The 18,973-nt window shown below is 26.6% G+C and overlaps 3 protein-coding genes across 6 annotated transcripts; 2 read left to right on the forward strand and 1 right to left on the reverse strand.

Moving 5' to 3' along the window:
* The first annotated feature begins 304 nt into the window (after positions 1 to 304).
* LOC122565653 lies at positions 305 to 1,065 on the forward strand. The gene is made up of 3 exons (XM_043721851.1): positions 305 to 446; positions 518 to 567; positions 632 to 1,065. Exons 2-3 carry the CDS (start codon positions 541 to 543, stop codon positions 1,043 to 1,045), a joined length of 441 nt encoding a protein of 146 aa, XP_043577786.1. The 5' UTR covers positions 305 to 446; positions 518 to 540; the 3' UTR covers positions 1,046 to 1,065.
* A 325-nt stretch (positions 1,066 to 1,390) lies between these two features.
* On the forward strand, positions 1,391 to 7,977 carry LOC122565636 (protein SPT2 homolog). 2 transcript variants are annotated; one of them, XM_043721816.1, is made up of 7 exons: positions 1,391 to 2,182; positions 2,264 to 2,410; positions 2,486 to 2,642; positions 5,650 to 5,807; positions 6,147 to 7,113; positions 7,517 to 7,738; positions 7,828 to 7,977. In XM_043721816.1, exons 3-7 carry the CDS (start codon positions 2,636 to 2,638, stop codon positions 7,911 to 7,913), a joined length of 1,440 nt encoding a protein of 479 aa, XP_043577751.1. In that variant the 5' UTR covers positions 1,391 to 2,182; positions 2,264 to 2,410; positions 2,486 to 2,635; the 3' UTR covers positions 7,914 to 7,977. The 2 variants fall into 2 exon arrangements, with proteins under 2 accessions (XP_043577751.1, XP_043577750.1); XM_043721815.1 differs by having other exon boundaries at positions 2,513 to 2,642.
* A 139-nt stretch (positions 7,978 to 8,116) lies between these two features.
* LOC122565637 lies at positions 8,117 to 18,826 on the reverse strand. Of its 3 annotated transcripts, none has more exons than XR_006316224.1 (7): positions 18,258 to 18,826; positions 17,507 to 18,155; positions 16,712 to 17,125; positions 16,076 to 16,573; positions 15,774 to 15,896; positions 15,280 to 15,512; positions 8,117 to 8,943 (listed from the first exon to the last, which is right to left on the reverse strand). XR_006316224.1 is itself a non-coding variant. In XM_043721819.1 (7 exons), exons 3-7 carry the CDS (start codon positions 18,141 to 18,143, stop codon positions 15,418 to 15,420), a joined length of 1,767 nt encoding a protein of 588 aa, XP_043577754.1. In that variant the 5' UTR covers positions 18,144 to 18,155; positions 18,258 to 18,368; positions 18,717 to 18,795; the 3' UTR covers positions 9,559 to 15,417. The 3 variants fall into 3 exon arrangements, 2 of the variants coding, with proteins under 2 accessions (XP_043577754.1, XP_043577753.1); XM_043721819.1 differs by lacking the exon at positions 8,117 to 8,943 and having other exon boundaries at positions 9,559 to 15,512; positions 18,258 to 18,368; positions 18,717 to 18,795; XM_043721818.1 differs by lacking the exon at positions 8,117 to 8,943 and having other exon boundaries at positions 9,559 to 15,512.
* Between the last annotated feature and the right edge of the window lie 147 nt (positions 18,827 to 18,973).

Raw genomic sequence — 18,973 nt, forward strand, 5'->3', positions numbered from 1 at the left:
ATGGGATCTTATATTTTTTTATATACTAGTAGATACGTTTTTCTATCGTTTACACAAAAATATTAAAGTATTTATGACTGAAAATTTTTGTGAGAAGATATTTCAATTTTAATTTCATCAAATTTACTATAGAAAAGACAAAGGAAACATAAACTCGAGAATAAGTACTAGTATTACCTGTGTATACACAGTGATATACATATATATGTATATGCATACCGTAAAATATGTAAATATCAATTTATAACCTTATTTGATAGAAATTTATAATATCAGGTGGTACATTGATTTAGACTATTAATTAATATGTGTACAATATCAAATATATATTAAAATAAAAATGTTTAACAAATTAAAATAATTGAAGTTTATATTATAGTACAGTATATCTTATCAGTACATGATATGAAATTATGCTGTTGATCTTTTTTATATATTATTATCAGGTAAGTTAGTTAAATATTATTGTTAAGTGAAAGAAGATTAGATTGTATTTAAAATTAAACATATGTTATAGGATTATAAAAAATAAACTAAAAAATGGAGAAGGTCAAAAAAACAAAAGTTGTATGTATTGATAATCTTCAATATTAAAAATTCAAATTATTAATGTCAAAAAATATATTTTTAGAATCAAGCTATTGAATTACTTTGGCTAAATAAGAAAGATGCGAAGAAGAAGAAAACAAATGGCCATAAGATAGAAAAATCATTGAATATTCATGCTCAGTGTAAAATTATGCACTATTACAAGAAAAGTAAGAGGCAACATCCAGTAAGTTCCTCAAAATACAGGATACTCTCTGAAATAAAATCACATACGATTAAAAAAAATTGGAGTAAAGTTAAAAATCTATTTTTATTATTACTAAATTTTTCTATTGATATTGAACCTTTAATATGGCGTTATAGTCTTATACTTTCATTATATAGCAATATCGATAATTTATCTAATATTTCCCAACTTTTTGAAACATGTATTGGTGCTTCACATTGTGATAAAAATTTAATACTGAAAAATTTATTGTTATTGCGTCATAAATAAACAAATTTTTATGTCATAAATGTTTTATTGTCAATGTTATGTCATAAATGTTTTATTGTTTATTTTTACAAAATTTTATGTTCACTAAAAATTGAAATAAATTTTTAACATATTAGATTCAAAATTAATATAAGAATGGATCAGCTAAATGGGATTACTTAAATATCTGCCTTGTTGTATGAAAAATGAATAAATTTCCCAAGAGAAAGTTACACTACGTTGCATGTGTCAGTGGAAATAATTTTTGTTCATAATCATTCTTTTTACGAGATTTCAAGGTCATCACCGTTTTTTTTAAATAGAACCATATATTTATTATTCAATATTTTGGAGGGCATGAAAAACAATTTCAACGACCTGAATAACTATACTGTTTCCATCATTTAATCTTGAAATATTTGTGTCTGAAGTGCACATATGTAATATTTAATTGTGTTCAATCGAGGGGTGATAAAATTAAAAAATCCAAATTTTTCGGTTCCGAAACAAAATTTTTTAACTTTTGAAGGCTCAAATGAAAGTTTATGGCGTAAGGAATTAATTGAGATTAGTTTTATTCAAATATTCTCCCTGATTTTTTAGTTATAAACAAGTTTAAAAAATTGGCTAATTCGCGGGCTAAGAAACACTATAACCGTCTAACGGTGAAACAGTGGAACTAATCTCCTCATGAAGAAATTAAAAAAATCAAATTTTTCAGTCTATAAGGCGAATTTTTGAACTGTTCAGGAATTAAATTTAATATAATATTATTCCGGTTTGGAACATAATTAATTAATTACATACAATTAGTAAATACTTACAATGTCCTATTTTAGGCATAGTGGCGCCACCTCTGCTCTACTCATTTCTGCTTAACAAACAAATTTACTTCATCTTAGGTCTTAGCATTTATTCGAAGATCTACATTTCTAGTAAACGTTCGAAAATATTTATTTGATAATTTGTAGGTGCGTGTAAGTAACTCGATTGACAGTTTGTAAAAGTCGAACAATAAATTTTGTTAGCTATAATCAAATAATGAACCTGAAAGAAATGTCATGATATCTATAATTTAGTATATTCTTCCATTTTATGGTTAAAATGGATTTTGGTACCTTACTAAGTGTGGCCCAGAAAAATGAAAATAATAAGCAGGTTATTATATTTTCTCCTTTTAATCTTTCTTTAACTTTGAATATTTATTATTTCAATAAAATTATATGTTGTCTATTATAGTCAATTGCTTGTTACCAAACAAAATTTTCTCCACCCAAAAAACCAACCAAGCAGAGCAAATCACTTTCGGACAATATAAAAAAATTTTTAGCTCGTAAGGAAGAAGAAGAACGCCAGAAAGCATTAGAAGAAAAGAAAAAAAGAGAGGTATATTGGATTTTTATATATACTCAAGTGTAATTAATTTTTAAATATTTGTTTTGTATGTTAACAATTTTGTAGTTTTATTATTATTCTTTTTTTATCTAGAATTTATTAGCACTTCGTGATCATAAAGCCCAAAGTCGAATAAATAAACATTTGAAAGTATGTAAAGCTGCAAATAAGTCCGTATTGCCAGATGCAATTGACAATGAGAACACAGCTGTTACAATGGCAGGTATGTGAAATGTTATTATATAAGTAAAATAACATATACTTTAACATGTTAAAAATTAATATTTTTAGAACCAAATTTAGAAAAGTAAATATATTAACATTTAAATCTATTTTTGAAACTATTACGAAGTTTTGAAAACCTTCTAATTTGTATCTAGTTTTTAGAACACATAATTCATACAATTTCAAAGAAAGTATGAGATTTGATATGTTATTTAATTATTGAGGCACATAATATTAAATTCTAATACAATTATTTATTATGTTGCATTGTCATATTTTGTGTTTAACATAATATAGTATGAATATTAATTTAGGTATAATTATGGTAGTATCTTTTTCACTGTCAGCTAACAGAAAGTAAAAAAATTAGTGTTTATATATTACATATTTAATTTGTTACACTTTTATTTAATGTGAATATTATTGTATCATAGTTATAAATAATTTATTGCATAAAGTGTAAATAATTTACTTATTGTACAGGTAGGAATTTATATTTTCAATGTTTTCTTTTCTTTTATTGTAATTGTCATTATAAAGTTATCAGTATATTTGTATATAATAGATTCGATCTATAAATTCTATAAACTAGAGAGGTATATAGTTTATTGTGTAGGTTCTGCAGAAACAAAATAATGCAATCCTATGTATGATCAGTGATCTACATATTAATGAGTGTTCGGAAGTATCAGTCTTTATTCATAATGGGCAGTATTTTTGCCCACAGGTAATTGAATATGAATATATGCAATCATCGCAACATTCTTACTTTTCCACCGTCCAACAGGGCAGTGGGATTTTGTGGATTTACATGGCAGAGGATAATCAAGCAATTCAGGTCAGAATAACTATAGTTCTAGAGTAGTCTGAGGAGCACAGACTCTAAATTGATTATATTATTTTTGCTCAAGTGTTTTACGTGATAGTATACTATAAATATAATAAAAAACTGTTATATAATATAGCTCATTTAAAATTTTATTAAAAAATTATAATATAAATATGAAATACAAAGGGAACAGTAGAAGACTTATGATTAATATGCTATAAGATAAAAAAAAGTAGGTTGACAAACAATAGTTGGACTTAAATAAAAAAAGTCGTTTCCACATTAGAAGTATATGCTTAGGTTCTGTTGATTAGACATGTTTTACTCCTCTCTCTCTCTCTCTCTCTCTCTCTAAGTAATATGAGCTCTTAAACTCTTAAACCCTCCTTTTAGCATCATATATATACAAAGTGCTCCACGCAATGGTTTCAGATCATATTTCCATTATCAATGCAGTTAGAGAAAAATCTTATAAGTAGAAGTCGAGTGGTTCAGAGAGTTTTACATTCATAGGATCATACTTCTTTATTAGTGCAATGGCACATATACATTCCACAATCCTATTATCTTCTTAAATCAAAATGTATATTGGTTTTTACATGGGTCGAATTTTCTCGTTATTCTACTTAAAAAGTACTAAGGTAATATAGTTGAAATTTGAGTGATTTAAAAGATATCTTAACTTTAATTTTGTAGAACTTATCATATGAAAGACAAGAAAAGACGTAACGTACTACTCTTGTGTTTACCTTAGGCGTGCAGTAGCATGTGTTGAAGCACGAGACGGACACTTGGAACATTTTCTTTAATCATCCATAACTCGAAAGCTAAGGTATGCAGGATATATGTTCTTATGACGTTTTTTATTTTAACGTCTAGATTAACCCTCTGAAGTATGGACATGCATTTATGAGTTACCCTATATTAGTTTATATGCAAGTACATATGAAAATTTTAAGTTCAAAATGTTTAATAAGTTCTAGCTATTCAGCAAGAAAAATAAAATTTTATTAATATATGTGTTAAATAACATAATACATTATATACATTATATCAATTAAATTTAATTTATAATTTCCTTATTTATTACTTCATTTTTCATTGTCTATGGAATAAGAGTACATATGAGACAAAATTTCAATAAAATCCAATGTTTGGATCTATTGGTATGAGTTCTCTTGACTCAACCACTGTACTTCGTGTTCTGTATTCTGAGGGTTAATAGTTGATGCAGCGAAAGAGAGGTCCTACTCCATTTCTTTTTCTTTTTTTTCCTTTTTTGAATAAATGAAATTGCTGCCAAGATAAATAAACTAATTCGAAATAGACAAGCAGTCCATTGAAAATTTTTCAAGAGAAATATTCAAGTATAACTGGAGCCATTGTTTATGAATCAATTGTAAGTCTTGGTTATAATCTTCGTCTCTCAGAAAGAAACTAGCCTGTTTCCAAAAATAATCCTTCATCAATTGAAGTTACTGGTGTACATATATCAAAGCTAGTTCACTCATGGAGTTTCAACTTAGAATTAGGATTAATCATTCAGGGGTTAATTAGAAGGTTTAGAACACTGAAATTCTGTTGGTCAATGAGTCTCAATCACAGGGCTCAATTCTGTTCCAATGTGATCAGATTATCCTTCATAGTAGTCAGTGTGTTATGCAATATCCAAACTTTGTGTTCCTTACACATCTGTAAACACTTGTTATGCGCATATCAAACATATCATTTTGATCTACCAGGGATAGGTCTAGTATTAAATCTTAATTGCACATGTCAAAAAGAATAACATGTGCATATCATATCTATAATATAAATTTTGGTGGTTAAGAAATAGAAATTAAAAAATAAATAAAACTTTAACTTCAACTTTAGAAGCTGTTTTTAATCCTTCAATATAGATGACTTCCAATGAGGAAAGCACATAGTCAAATAGTTTTTTTAAGAATAAACTTCCGTGTAAGTTTCGCAATAATTAGTATATATCGGTTGGTTTTGTTTCTTTATCATCATGCCAAATACATTGAAAATGAGTCATATTGTAAGGAAAATTGAAAAAAAAGAACAAATTGAATATTTCGTAAGATATAACTAGACGGATAACATTGAAAACTTTGTATGTATAGTTAATGTTAAACATTAAATATTAAATGTAGGTATATCTATCTGTTCATAGGTCCTTCACAACCTGATGAAGACGACTATGGATATGTTTCGCAGGAAGCGTCTGCATTTTATAATCAGTTAATGAGTAAATACAACAATACGACTTCGCAAAAACCAGCTTTCGATGACTGCCGAAAAAGGACAATAAAAGATATAGCATCTACAAAGGTATGAAAGAGCATATATTTTGTAATTTTTGTAGTTTTTTTTAGATTATATTACACTTTTTATACAAAGGGGGAAATGATCAAGGTCACAGTATTTTGACGATTCTTACACAAATCATTTGTGTATAATATGTATGTATATTGTGTATAATGAATACATGAAGTTGAATAGAAAATTTAAGATAACCGAGAACCAGTTTATCTATAAAAAAAATCACCACGAAAAATTCTATTTGTACACTGTAATATAATTTCTATTTCTTTTATTACCGTAATTAGTAACTATGATTTAACTAAAATATTTATTAATCGCGTTATTAAATATTAATTATAATTCCAGGATAGAGTAAAACTAGCTTTAAAACAGCAAGAAGTGGAAGAAGCTTTAGGACACCGTCGGAAAAGAAAACATTCCGTAAAAGAAGTAGAATTAGAGGTAGAAGAAAAAACTGAAAAAGAGACTAAAGATGATAAAAAGGAAAAAGATGAGAAGTCAAAAGCCAAGAGGAAACCTATGCCACCACCAATTGATTTTACTGAATTATTAAAAATTGCTGAAAAGAAACAACACGAACCAATCATTATCGAAGCTAAACCAAAAAGTGATGAACCAGAAAGGTTATTGACCAAAAAACAAATGAAAGAATATGCAAAAGAAAAAGAATGGCGAGAACGAAAAGAACAACGAAATAAACTCGGCAATATGAATAATAAAGAGGGAATTGTTACGACATCTAATAAACTAAATAAAACACAAGATTGTCGTAATAATGCCAGTTCTTCTAACAAAATATCAAAAGTATCCGAAAAATTAACCACACTATCTTCAATTTCGAATAAAACTCTTTCCAAAGTAACAGGATTACAATCATCAACTTCTAAAAAAGGAGGTATTGAAAAATCTAATCTTAATAAAGTTACTCCAAACAAGCCCAACATTTCAAAAACATCTGAGAGAGATATACTTTCTGAGGAAAGAAAAAGGTTGGAAACAGAGAGAAAAAAATTAGAAGAAATGCGACAAGCAATTGAAGAAGAAAAAAAGAAATTAAGATTAAGCAAAACTCAGATTGAAGATACGAAAAATCCGAAAATTGAGAAGTCAGTATCAAAAATGAAAGTAGAGAAACAAGAGTTATCGAAAAATACATATAAAGAATCTCCAGCAATTAGCGTAGCAAAGTGTCGTATACCACAAACAATGAATGATAAAATAAAACAATTTCCACCAGCAGACATGAAGTCAATCAAATCTAAACAAATGCTTCATTTAAAGGAACAGAGGAAGTCACTGGTTAACCATAAACGTAAGAAAATTTATATTTTTACTTTATTAATTATAAGTCAGAGAAAATAATTATTGTGGAAGGATAAATTTTAATAATAAAGACTCTACATATTTCATATTTAGTTTCATTAAGTTCATATTTAGAAAAATTTTGAGGTCATTATTTTTTTAAGTTTTACATTTTACGACAGTCGCGTTGTAGAAAAGCTCTTAAATATAAAATCAGTAACGTTAAGACTTTGTAGCAGTATAACAATGTATATTTTAATTGCTTGATTTAAGTCAACAATTCCTCGGTTTTCTCAGTTTTGATGTACTAGTAACTATATGGGAAGTCTAAATCGTTAGATTTAGGAACAGGATAAGAAAAACAAGACAATAACTTACAGATATATCTAGTAAATATATACTTAAATGTGCAGGTCGTATAAGAGATGAGGATGACGAAGAGGAATATGACTCTGAGCTTGAAGATTTTATTGATGATGAAGTAGAAGAAGAAAATGAAGATTACAGTAAATATATAAGCGAAATATTCGGTTACGATAAAAATAAATATAAATATGTAGACAATGATGATGATGCAGCTATGGAAAGCAGTTTTGCACAACAGCTCAAAGAGGAATATGTATCCACTAAAATAGGTATTGCTAACAAATTTTTTATACTGTTTCGCGGATCTTTCTATTTTTATAATTATCTACAGAAATAATTAAATAATCTGATGTATTAGGTATTATGGAAGATTTAGAAGACATGCGTATGGAAGCTTTGGAAAAAAAAAGGAAAGCTCTCTTCAAAAAAAAATTTAAGAAGTAATTATAAAATTGTTTAGAAATTTCTATAAAATTCTATTTAATAAACTATTACATGCTTATACGAATCCAAATCTACTAAAATTTTCACATCCTAAGAAATTAATTTTTATCCATTCTATCCATATTGAATTTTTTCAAACATAAACAGAATTAAGCATCACTACAATTTCTACAATTATTGGTACAGTAGAACTTTGTTTATTCGGATCTCATTTATACGAACAAGTTATTGTTTAGCGTCAATTAGACGAACTTATAACTGAACCTCCATTAATTGAATTACTGTCCAGCATACTTTCAGCTATACGGAAGCGTGTTCTGGAATCATACACGTTCACGATTGAATGTTTGGATTGAAATTGTTGTTCAACCTCACTTATCCAACCGTCGGTTCTTATTATCGAAACTAATAAGAACAGCTGGTAAAGATAGCTAGTGAACTTTTATCGTCAGAATTCGTTAGTTAACCGAAGGGCCTTGTCCTCCAACATATTCGGATAAACGAAGTTATCCTGTAATATATGAATAACGGGAGAAATAATTGTTTATAACAAAGAGAGATAAACAAATTATTTCTTTCTGTATTTAAAATATATAGATAAATCGTCCAAAATAATAAAATCTTGTGCATGTTAATTATTTCTTTCTCATAACGTTAAAAAAAGCTTATTTATGTTAAAATTATCACATCGTGGATAAATTTTTAAATAATATAAAATTATTATTATTATTGTTGCTGTTGTTACTTACAATACTTTTACCGTCATTATTATTTATTTCCCAAGATATGATATACCAGTTTTATAATTATAAATCATAAGTAATAGGTAAAAACACAGGTACAAACACATTTCTAAGGCATACATACATTACATATTCATATATATATAATGTATAGTGTACTTGAATAAAGTATAAAATAACACGTTTATTTACCTAATTATGAAAAATATAGTTCATATCATAAATATAACACACTCCAGCATACAGTATTAAATATTTATTTATATTCAGCTTTTCGTAAATGTTTCCTGCAAAAAGATATTTAATTACGTTTTAATGATATATACGAAAAACAATATTATACAAATATGAATAATATGAAAAGAGTTGTTATAATATTAATAATATATTAATATATTAATTATATATTTATTACTTCCATTTTATATTTTATTAAAAGAAAACATTATATGTTTTAATTACTTGTTTTATACTAATATTATATGCTATATATCATGTAACAAAATAAATATATTATTTTAAATATTATGCTTATATTTAATGATTTATACTTAGCTAGATAAAATTATAGCTAAATGTCCATTAGAATCGCATTTCTAGAAGCTAAATTCCAATTTCCTTATGTAATTTCTTAGATTCGTTGTATTTCGAATATGGTTTCTATTATCCGTGTGAATGAAAAGTTAAACTGCTTCTCAATGAGTTACATTGACAATGTTTATCTTTTATTATTTTATACAATCAAATCTTTGTTTTCTTCCTTATCGTTTGTCACCACTTTAAAGAATTATCTCTCTATAGCATATTATTTTGCAAATTCAGATAATTAACTTTCGTTAACTTGACCATATGTTCATTGCATTTAATGTGAAAAAAGGTGAAAAGAAAAAATGTTCAGTATCTTTAGTATCATGATAAATATAATAAATGTTTGTATCATTGACATGCTATTATATAAATAATGCTACGTAAGTAACTATATTTGTATCAATATAATAACGGAGTTCGTAGAAATCCAAATTCAACGGAATATTTTCTCCTGTAAATGGCCTTAAATACGCGATGGATAGACAGAACAATCTGTGCACGTATTATCATCATTTAAAAAATTCACTAAAGATCATATTACGTTCAAACATTTAAAACAAAATAGGTACGAGGGATATAGACAAAGGTATTTACACATTAGCAGTTTTGTCTTGGTATTTAAATACATATCTCTGATCGTAAATTCAAGTATGAGAAATTATTATTGCAGAAATAAAATGCACAGTTTTATCAGTAAAATATCTTATTCAAAAACTTTTTAGTATTTGCAAACACTCATTGTACTCACTCTATATGTATATATATACATACATATATGTACATATTTATAACAAAACACACAAGTTTTATAGATCTATTTTTCTCATACAAACGCGATTTCTATTGTTTAATATTATTAAACAATTAACATATTCTATATGGTTTTATATTTATCTGTACAAACAAAAATAATAAAAATATGAAATTCTATCAAAAGAAAGAGGTACAGGTAACTATTTAATTTTATTCCACAAAAAATATCATTTTGGAAAATGATTTCTTCAAGATATTTGCTTCTTTAAAATAGACACTTTTCTTTCGATAATATTAACTTCTCTTTTAGAATTACTTAAAATGGCTTTATTGCCATATCTAAATTGGATTATTACCAAAATACAGGACGCTATGTAATATATTATAATATTATCACCGAGTATGGATACTTCATATAAAAATAAATTGAAAATGGTCGATATTTTTTTTTTAACAAAGCTTCATTTTCTAAGCAGAAGTAAGTATTTACGAAACAAATATATATATCCGGTAAATATACAAATTCTACTTTCTCGAAAACGAAATCTAATTAAAAGATCAGAAATGAAATCTATAATTCCGCTTTTCATTTCAATTTATTCTTTTATAAGATATCGTACTCTGTTAGTTAGTAACATATTTTGTGGCATGCCATCGGAGATTGATCATCAGAGCCAGTAGTAGAATATTTTCTAATTAATTAAGTGTAAATCGGTAGAGTCGGGTTGCTTGAGAGTGTTCCCCTAAGTACAGGTGGTCAACTCCATCCACGATCCGACCACGAGAGCAATAGGTAGTAGAGGCATGATTAACAATTACGTAGCTAATGGTCACTATCTCATTGCATAAAACATTAAATTTCTATTGTGTTACATTAATAAGAAAAAAAGATAAAGATATACAAAAGTACAAAAGATATTGCTGTGACGTTTTTCTAACAAATTTATAAACTTCAAAAGGGTTGTAAAAGAGACTATATGAAAAATTGTTAGTGCGATTACTTATGTAAAATACTATTTGTGTGTATATATATAATAAATTGTGTGTAATATCTCGTTCTATTCCTAAAAAAAAAATTGTTTCAGTTTTAACATATACAATATATTCAAATGTACCTTAATATATAAGAATTTTAGATATAAAAAGATATCTTTCACCTCTAAGAAGAATAATTATTACTCAGATAAATTTATCACTTATTTATGTGTAAATTTATGAGCGTTGTTTTTGCCCCTTTTAAATTTGTAGATATCATTAAAAAACATATATGTAATTAGAAAAGAGAAAAGAAGATATTAATCCAATGAAAAAGACATTTGTATTATAATAAAATAAAAATTAGAAGTTTCATTCGTGATGTTGAATAAATAATAAATAAATATTACTGAAATAGTGACTCATTGCTTGGTACATATATATATATACGTATATGTACGAATGAAACAACGGTGTTTAGGCAGTTATTTTACGGTGTAGTGACTGCTTTTCGTTTTATCTTATTAGTACAAACGAAATCATTATCGGAGTCACTACTGTAAAACGGTCCTAAAGTCTTGAATAAACTTTTGCACAGTTGTAAGGCTTGAGATACCGAAGTTACTGATATATTGCAGGATTAATCTATGGATATACTGCACTCAAAAGTTAATCAATATTTAATGTAAAAGTCCTTACTTCGAATTTAATTTTCTCTATGCATAAATTATAATGAAAATAGATTATATATGTAAACAGAATATTTATAAAAAAATTATAGTGTTAGTGCGAGTAACTAAAGCGTTAGTGTGAATAATTATAAATACTTATTAAAACGTGATTCGAAAAAGAAGGCACTTTATCAGAAAATAAATATCTCACAAGCCGCGTTACGTTCTTAACTAAAAATGTTACTTAATCTTAGAAATAATAACTTTGACATTAAATATATTGTAAACTATCAGCCGTCTGAAACTATATATATATATATCAATATTTTCAGTATCACAAATCCTATCACAATGTAAAACTTCATTTGAAAGTCAACCTGAACATTTCTGAATCTTCCTTTCTAAAAAATTTGATTGCTTACTCGAATCAACGTTAAATAGTGAAGATACATCTTAAATTAGCAAATACATTTGATATCTCCCCACTATTTTAAATTAAATTTTTTTTTCAAGCATTTTTTCGCAAATATAAGAACAATGACAATTTTTTGAATTCCGATTAAACTACATATCTTCCAACTAAATAAATTAAATCTTAACAGTGACATACATTTTATACACTTAAAACGCTTAAAACATGCTAATTACCCTTCTACCATTTGCTTCACCAATTAGAATCACATCAATATGTAACTACTTGTAGCAATGTTGATTAATTTAATTATATAAAAATCATAAAAATATATATTTGAAAGCACTTTTCAGTACTTTCAATGTTAACTGAACTACAGAGAGTATTTTATAAATTATAACTATAAATTAAAACAAAAAAAATTGTATTAATAGCAAAAAAAAAACAAGTTATATAATTATTTAGAAAACTATTCAAACTTTAACATTAATTAAATAAAATCATAAAAAATATGTATTTGTTAATATTAAATCACAACTAATTTTAATGCGTATATAGCGTAATTAATTTATCTGAGAACATCGTAACAATTTGTAAGCAACTGGTGCAAAAGCTATTTGATATGAAAAGATATATTCTCTGTAGCTGAAACAATTTTTTTTAAGAACCTAAAAAGATTTCAATTTAATTTTGTTAAACAAAATAACCTATACTTTAGTAATTGTGATATATAATAGCATTTATCCAAATATGGACAACAATGCGCATACATATAAAGTTATTCAACATAATGAACATAACTAAAGTCTAAATAATTCAATATATATCTAAAATGTGATTAAGAAAGTTTGAATTAGTCAAAGGCTCATTGTTTATATGCATCTGAATTCTTGCAGTCTAACTTGTAATCTTTTGTGACGTTGAATATTATCATTTCATCTTCAAATTTATTTCAAATTAGTGCTATCATATTATAGATAAGTCTATATAATTTATAAAATTTTTATAAATTTTTGGGGTTTGTTTCAAACATGCTCCTATAAGAAAATCTATCTTCATCACTTAATATGCTTTTTTATGTTATATTATTTTAAGATGAAAAATGTTACATTTATATTACTCACAAAACATTCCAATGTTCCCAAATAAATCACGCATATCTTTGTGGTGTGAGCGCGTGCGCATATGGAGATATGATATATACAGGATATAAGTTAAAACATAAAAGTTCAGTTCAGATATAGATCCTGCTCTTCAAAATAATGAAATTAGTTCAAATAAACGCACGTAGCATTTAAGCTTTTCAAATTACAAACTGCTTTATCCTTAAAAAAATAATATCTATCTATTATTTTTACACCAAATTTAAAACAAATATGTTGCACCTCGATGTAGTATCCACCTTATAGATACCAATTGTAGGTTTTCATATTCTGTCAACTTTTCTTGTCATGTTGTATTCAATTAGCTTATTAAATGTGGAAGTATTTTTAGAATAGTTATGAAGGTTACACATATTGAAATTGAACATTATTTGTAAATTTTCACTTCATATGTTTTAGCGCAGTACTATTTGTAACTCAAAAACAGTATCAAATCAAATAAGTCTGTGTGAATTTATTCCATTATCGTAATGTACCGAATTAATTCCGAAACGATTTCGTTGTGTATATATTTAAAAATATATAAAAACATTAAAACAGTATTTTAAAGGTATAACAATATTTTTTTTATACATATTGTACTATGTATAATATTCACACGTATTTAGAAACTATGAAAAAACTATGAAACAAAATGTTATGTAATATATTATAAATACAGTTATAAATATACTATGTATATATATCATGTTGTGGAAGCTTGTTAGATATAATAGACTATTTTTTATTTTTTATATGTTATGAAAATAAAGTATTTAATTGTAAGTGTAAAATAACATCCAGAAGAAAAGATATAAATCTGTTAGTGAAAATTTAAAAAATATTTACAAATAACAATCTATATAAATATTTAAAAATTAACATTGCCTTCATTTCTTGTCATATCAATATTATATCTTGTTCATTATTATATCAGAGGCTAAATATATTGATCAAAGAAGTAATTTCATTGCAAAACTAAAACGCGAAAGAAGCATATTGCTACATAAAGATGAAAGCGAAGTTTTGTTTATAAATTCATTGTGACAATTACCTACAACTCATGATTTTTCATGATCTATCAGTAAATTTGACTTCTAGTATAGTTAAAAATTTCGTTTTGTTTATTACTTAAAACCAAAAAAGACAGAACTTTACTTGTTATATAATATTTTATCATAAATCCTAAATGATGCTTCATTTCTTGATAAAATTAATGTATTTTCTCATTTGTTTGGGAAATAATAGTATTATCATTTTCTCTTGTGATCTTAACAAATGTTTCATGTATCATAAAAAAGTTCTATGTACAAGATAACAAGTATGTATATATACATGTACTAAAAAAAATTGACTCAAATTCGCAATATTATTCCAGATTATAAACATAAGAAAGATTTACATCACAAAATAGAAATTAGGGAATATGTAATATACAATTTATTATAGTATTAGTGAATACTTTCTTTCCATAATGTAAAGAAAAACAGAAGAAAATCCAAGTTCCTTCTCAAATTTACAATGATTTACGATTATTATTTTACAATGACTATATGGAATAATATTGCGATATTTAGCACTTTGTTTTTTACTTCATATGCACATACGCGTATACACACGCACACATACAAAACATATATAAAGATATATACACATAATAAAAGAGGAAAAAGCAGAGATAGGAAATAGGAATGCAGCGTTTAGCGAGAGAGAATCGATGGTACATTTCAAATTGTTCAACATTCTAGAAAGTTGAAAGCTTTTGTACTGCTTTGATATGGACTACATATATTCCATTAAAAACTCATTGATAATTATTTAACAAAATTATCACAGATTTAATCAAAAACTAATGGCGTGTGCAACGTATACAACTTTATATAAAAGAAATGTGTAATCAAAATCTGTACTCTTGGGAAATAGTGTCACAAAATAATACTCTATTACACAAAATACAAATGTATCCTATGTTAAAATTATTTGCAACCAATGCTATAAAACACTGACAATAATCATCTATTGTTTGTTAACTGATTGTAAATAATAAAACTATATTTAAAATCAAATTACCAATATTCTTACTTTCCATTTTTGGTTTTCGATTTCCATGAGAAGCATTCAATTCATGATTTACGATGAATTTATGTTTTATACACATCGTTTCCTTCTCGCATATTTTATGCGCACGTATGAACATTTTTAACAAATAACTGTCGTGTATTAGAAGTCATCAATACCACCATCAGGGACACCAGAACGTACTTTATCCAATACTTTATTAACAAATTCGGTTGAATGATTTGCTATTCGTATTTCTGTAACAGAAATATAAAGAACATGAAATACATATCCATCCTTCCTGGAACTGTTGATAACATTCAAATCATACAATTTAAGTAATTAAATAATTTTAAAACTTATTTAAGAAAACGTTAATTTAAAATAAACAAATAATTTATAGTGTAGAACTTTACAGAAGTATCTAGAAAATTAATTAATAGAATACCATAATTTTTTAAAAATTGTTTTTACCGTACTATTTCATATATTTATATAAAAATTTTAAAAGTACTAACTGGTAGCTAATTTACAGTATTTTTCCATTTGACGTGTCAACTCTTCTTGATTTTCGGGATTAGGTTCTGTTAATTTTGCAGCGAGCGTTTGCTTAGCCTGGCATATACCTTGAATTAAACGTTCTGCAACAATAATTATTGACATATTAAATTAGCTTTTCTACTTTTAAAAAGTTTATCAAAAAGAAAAAATTTGCTAAAATTTCCAAATATGTTAAGATTATTGATAATAAAATAAAAAAGAATTTGGATTTCAAGAAAATATATTTGGTTACATATGATTATAATTACAAGTACTCAACTGTGTTCCTGTTCTAATCCATGTAATTTTATTTTATTTGCTTCATGTTGAGCTTTCTTCTTTAAACGGCATGCTCTTGAAGCAAGTTTATTCTTTTCCTTGCGTGTTTTGGGTCTTGCTGTAAATGGTAACTCAGAAACTGGTGTCATATCATTAATAATACGAGATAATTTATCCAATTCACGACCAATACTATATAATTTTCGTGGATTTGGAGTAAGATCATTTCCATCGCCTTTTCGAGCTTTTCCACTGTGCTTAATTCCACGAAGTGCACAATGAGGACTAAAAACAGGATCTGTGGCTTCATTTAAAATATGTGGATCTTCAAGACGTGCTCGTGCCACAAGTCTTTGTCCTTTTGGCCCTTTTGCTTGAACATTATATTGCCAAAAATATCGTTCTTTCTTACTATGTTTACTATCTCGATTTGAATCTACACTTCCACCTCCTATTCTACTTCCAGTGTTTTGATCTTCACCATCGCTACCACCAGTATCTACAAATTAAAAGTAATTATTTGTAGATATACAAATCGATATAGTAATTGTTTCAGATACACATGAAAATACGTTATATTAAGAATTTTTAATTAGAACATTAAAAGTGATGTTATCATTCATAAACATTAAAGTACCATTATCACTACTGTAATCATCATAGTGATCACTATCATCATCACTATCTTCATAACCTTCATCATGGCTAAGAGGATCAATATGATAGAGTGGATCTGGACTAAGTGCACCTCCAGTACTTAAACTACTTGTTGAACCAGCTTCAACAACACCAAGGCTACCAGTACTTAATAAATGTGGACGTGGTTCTCTACGAGCCCAAATTTGGTCTAGCGCCATTGTCCGGGTTGGTGCAGACATGGATAGTCTAGAAACTTTAGACTTATTACTCGTGCATTCAACATCCATCTGACCATGAGTGGAATTATCAAAAGAATTATCACAACGTCTCATTAACAATTCATGAAGAGCAGACTGCCCATTAGGTTTGTTTGTAGGATGTAGAGATGTTGAAGAACTTGCAGTTGAACTACCTATAAAACAATTATTTAAAACATTACTTTTATCTTGAGAATATTTTGTTTATTTTAACATATAGATATGAAAATAATATATATATATATATCTTGAAAACAGTTTTTTAATTATTAATATAATTTTAAAATGTTTAGAATGCTTTTAATACATTAGAATACATTATTTTTCATTGTGTACATATAGTACATTAAATATGTATAATAATGCCTTGCACTTTAAATTTTATATATATTTTTACTATAAAACATATATCGCAAGTGATATTGTTAGTGATTCATATAAAAAAATAATTTTTTGTACAGAATTTGTTAATAACAAAATTTTTATGAAAAGTATAAAATTAAGATAGATATAAAAAATATAAATTATATATAAACCTGCAATATTACTAGTTCCTGGACTTGGAAAAGCATTGGGGCTAATTGTTTCCAAATTGTCAGCAACATTGATATTTATGTTCAAATTGAGTCCATGTGTATTTAAATATGTAGGGCAAATATTACGGTATGTTGATCCAGATTGCGGGAAACTACTTGGAGCAAATACAACATTGTTATCATTAAACAATGGACCAACTGATTGAGCTACATTAACATCCATTTTAAATGGTTGAACTCTTTCTTCTGGTAAAAGTAAATCATCAAAATTTAAATCACCAAGGAGGGTATCGTCATTTGCATTTAATTCAGCAAGCGTAGGTCCTTGTATAAGATCTGCTTTATCTACTTGTAATATGTCATCATCTTCCCATTTCTCTGTTTTAAAAAAATCATCTAACTGTTCCGAATCTACTTTAAATGGTGATTCTATGTGATCAGATCTATTGGGCCATATTGATGTCAATGGAGATGGTGAAAATTGTTCATATACACCCCGAGTACTTCTGTGTCCTCCTGGTATAGGTACTGATGCTGAGGAAGGACCCATTTCTTGATTTGGTTCTTGTTTTATTATTCCATCCATTGAGCTAGTTTTAATCTCCGAAAATAGTTCAATATATCCAGATTCTCCCATCAATACATAAATCTTAAAATCAATTAAATTAAAAACTGAAACTTTGCTGAGTTATATATTTACTTAAAAAAAAATTATTTAAATTATATATAATGTATAGTAAAAAGATCTTACCAGTTTGTTCTTTTTTTTTCTAAATATTGAACTCTATATACTTTACAGTATAAATTCTTAATTTTAAATTTTCAAACGAAAATAAAATATATCCGATGGTTAAGTTCAAATCTAAAGACAAAAATAAATTAGGTATCCGTATATGTTTACAGATTCCCTTTATAGTTCACATAAATAATGCTGTCTAATACGAGGATTCAATTGGTTTGCATACTCCGTAATATTGTTAATTAGTAACAATTCTCAATCTGCACAATTACATAGTATACATATTCACCACCCTCAAATGGAACGACCATGACTTTCGTCAGCAAATATTTTTCCTAGCCAACAACATTGACTCAAAAAGTTTTCTGATCTTGGTAGTAAATTCAACCTTTTTCCAGGTTTAGCAAAAAATATTACAAACAAAGATATATATTGCTGTTTACTCTTGCACTACTCTCTTTAGTTACGCACCGAAAATTCATACAATCCAATCGTAAAATACAGTTTGTTATTGTTTTGCCACAAGATTTCGAGTCAGTATCACTGATATTAACATAAATAGGGAACGATCACATGACAAAAGTCGAGTATTCAACCAATGAAAACATTTCACCAATCGCGAATAAACCTTTAAGTTGTCAATCATATATGATTTGCAAATATAATGTTGATTAGAATACTATCAAATAAAACATTGACTAAATTATAAATCTAGAAAAATGTATTTA

The sequence above is a fragment of the Bombus pyrosoma genome, linkage group LG3, assembly GCF_014825855.1.
Source record: "Bombus pyrosoma isolate SC7728 linkage group LG3, ASM1482585v1, whole genome shotgun sequence".
NCBI lineage: Eukaryota > Metazoa > Arthropoda > Insecta > Hymenoptera > Apidae > Bombus > Bombus pyrosoma.

Bases quoted from the DNA above. Each gene is read 5' to 3' on its own strand.
- LOC122565637 (XM_043721818.1), bottom strand. From the start codon at position 18,143: ATGGGAGAATCTGGATATATTGAACTATTTTCGGAGATTAAAACTAGC. The intron at 16,574-16,711 runs GTACTTTAATGT...TTTAATTTGTAG, and splicing joins TGATTACAGTAGTGATAATG to ATACTGGTGGTAGCGATGGT. The intron at 15,513-15,773 runs GTTAGTACTTTT...TTTCTGTTACAG, and splicing joins ATACTGTAAATTAGCTACCA to AAATACGAATAGCAAATCAT.
- LOC122565653 (XM_043721851.1), top strand. From the start codon at position 541: ATGGAGAAGGTCAAAAAAACAAAAGTT. The intron at 568-631 runs GTATGTATTGAT...ATATATTTTTAG, and splicing joins AGGTCAAAAAAACAAAAGTT to AATCAAGCTATTGAATTACT.
- LOC122565636 (XM_043721815.1), top strand. From the start codon at position 2,120: ATGGTTAAAATGGATTTTGGTACCTTACTAAGTGTGGCCCAGAAAAAT. The intron at 2,643-5,649 runs GTATGTGAAATG...ATCTGTTCATAG, and splicing joins CACAGCTGTTACAATGGCAG to GTCCTTCACAACCTGATGAA. The intron at 7,739-7,827 runs GTATTGCTAACA...CTGATGTATTAG, and splicing joins ATATGTATCCACTAAAATAG to GTATTATGGAAGATTTAGAA.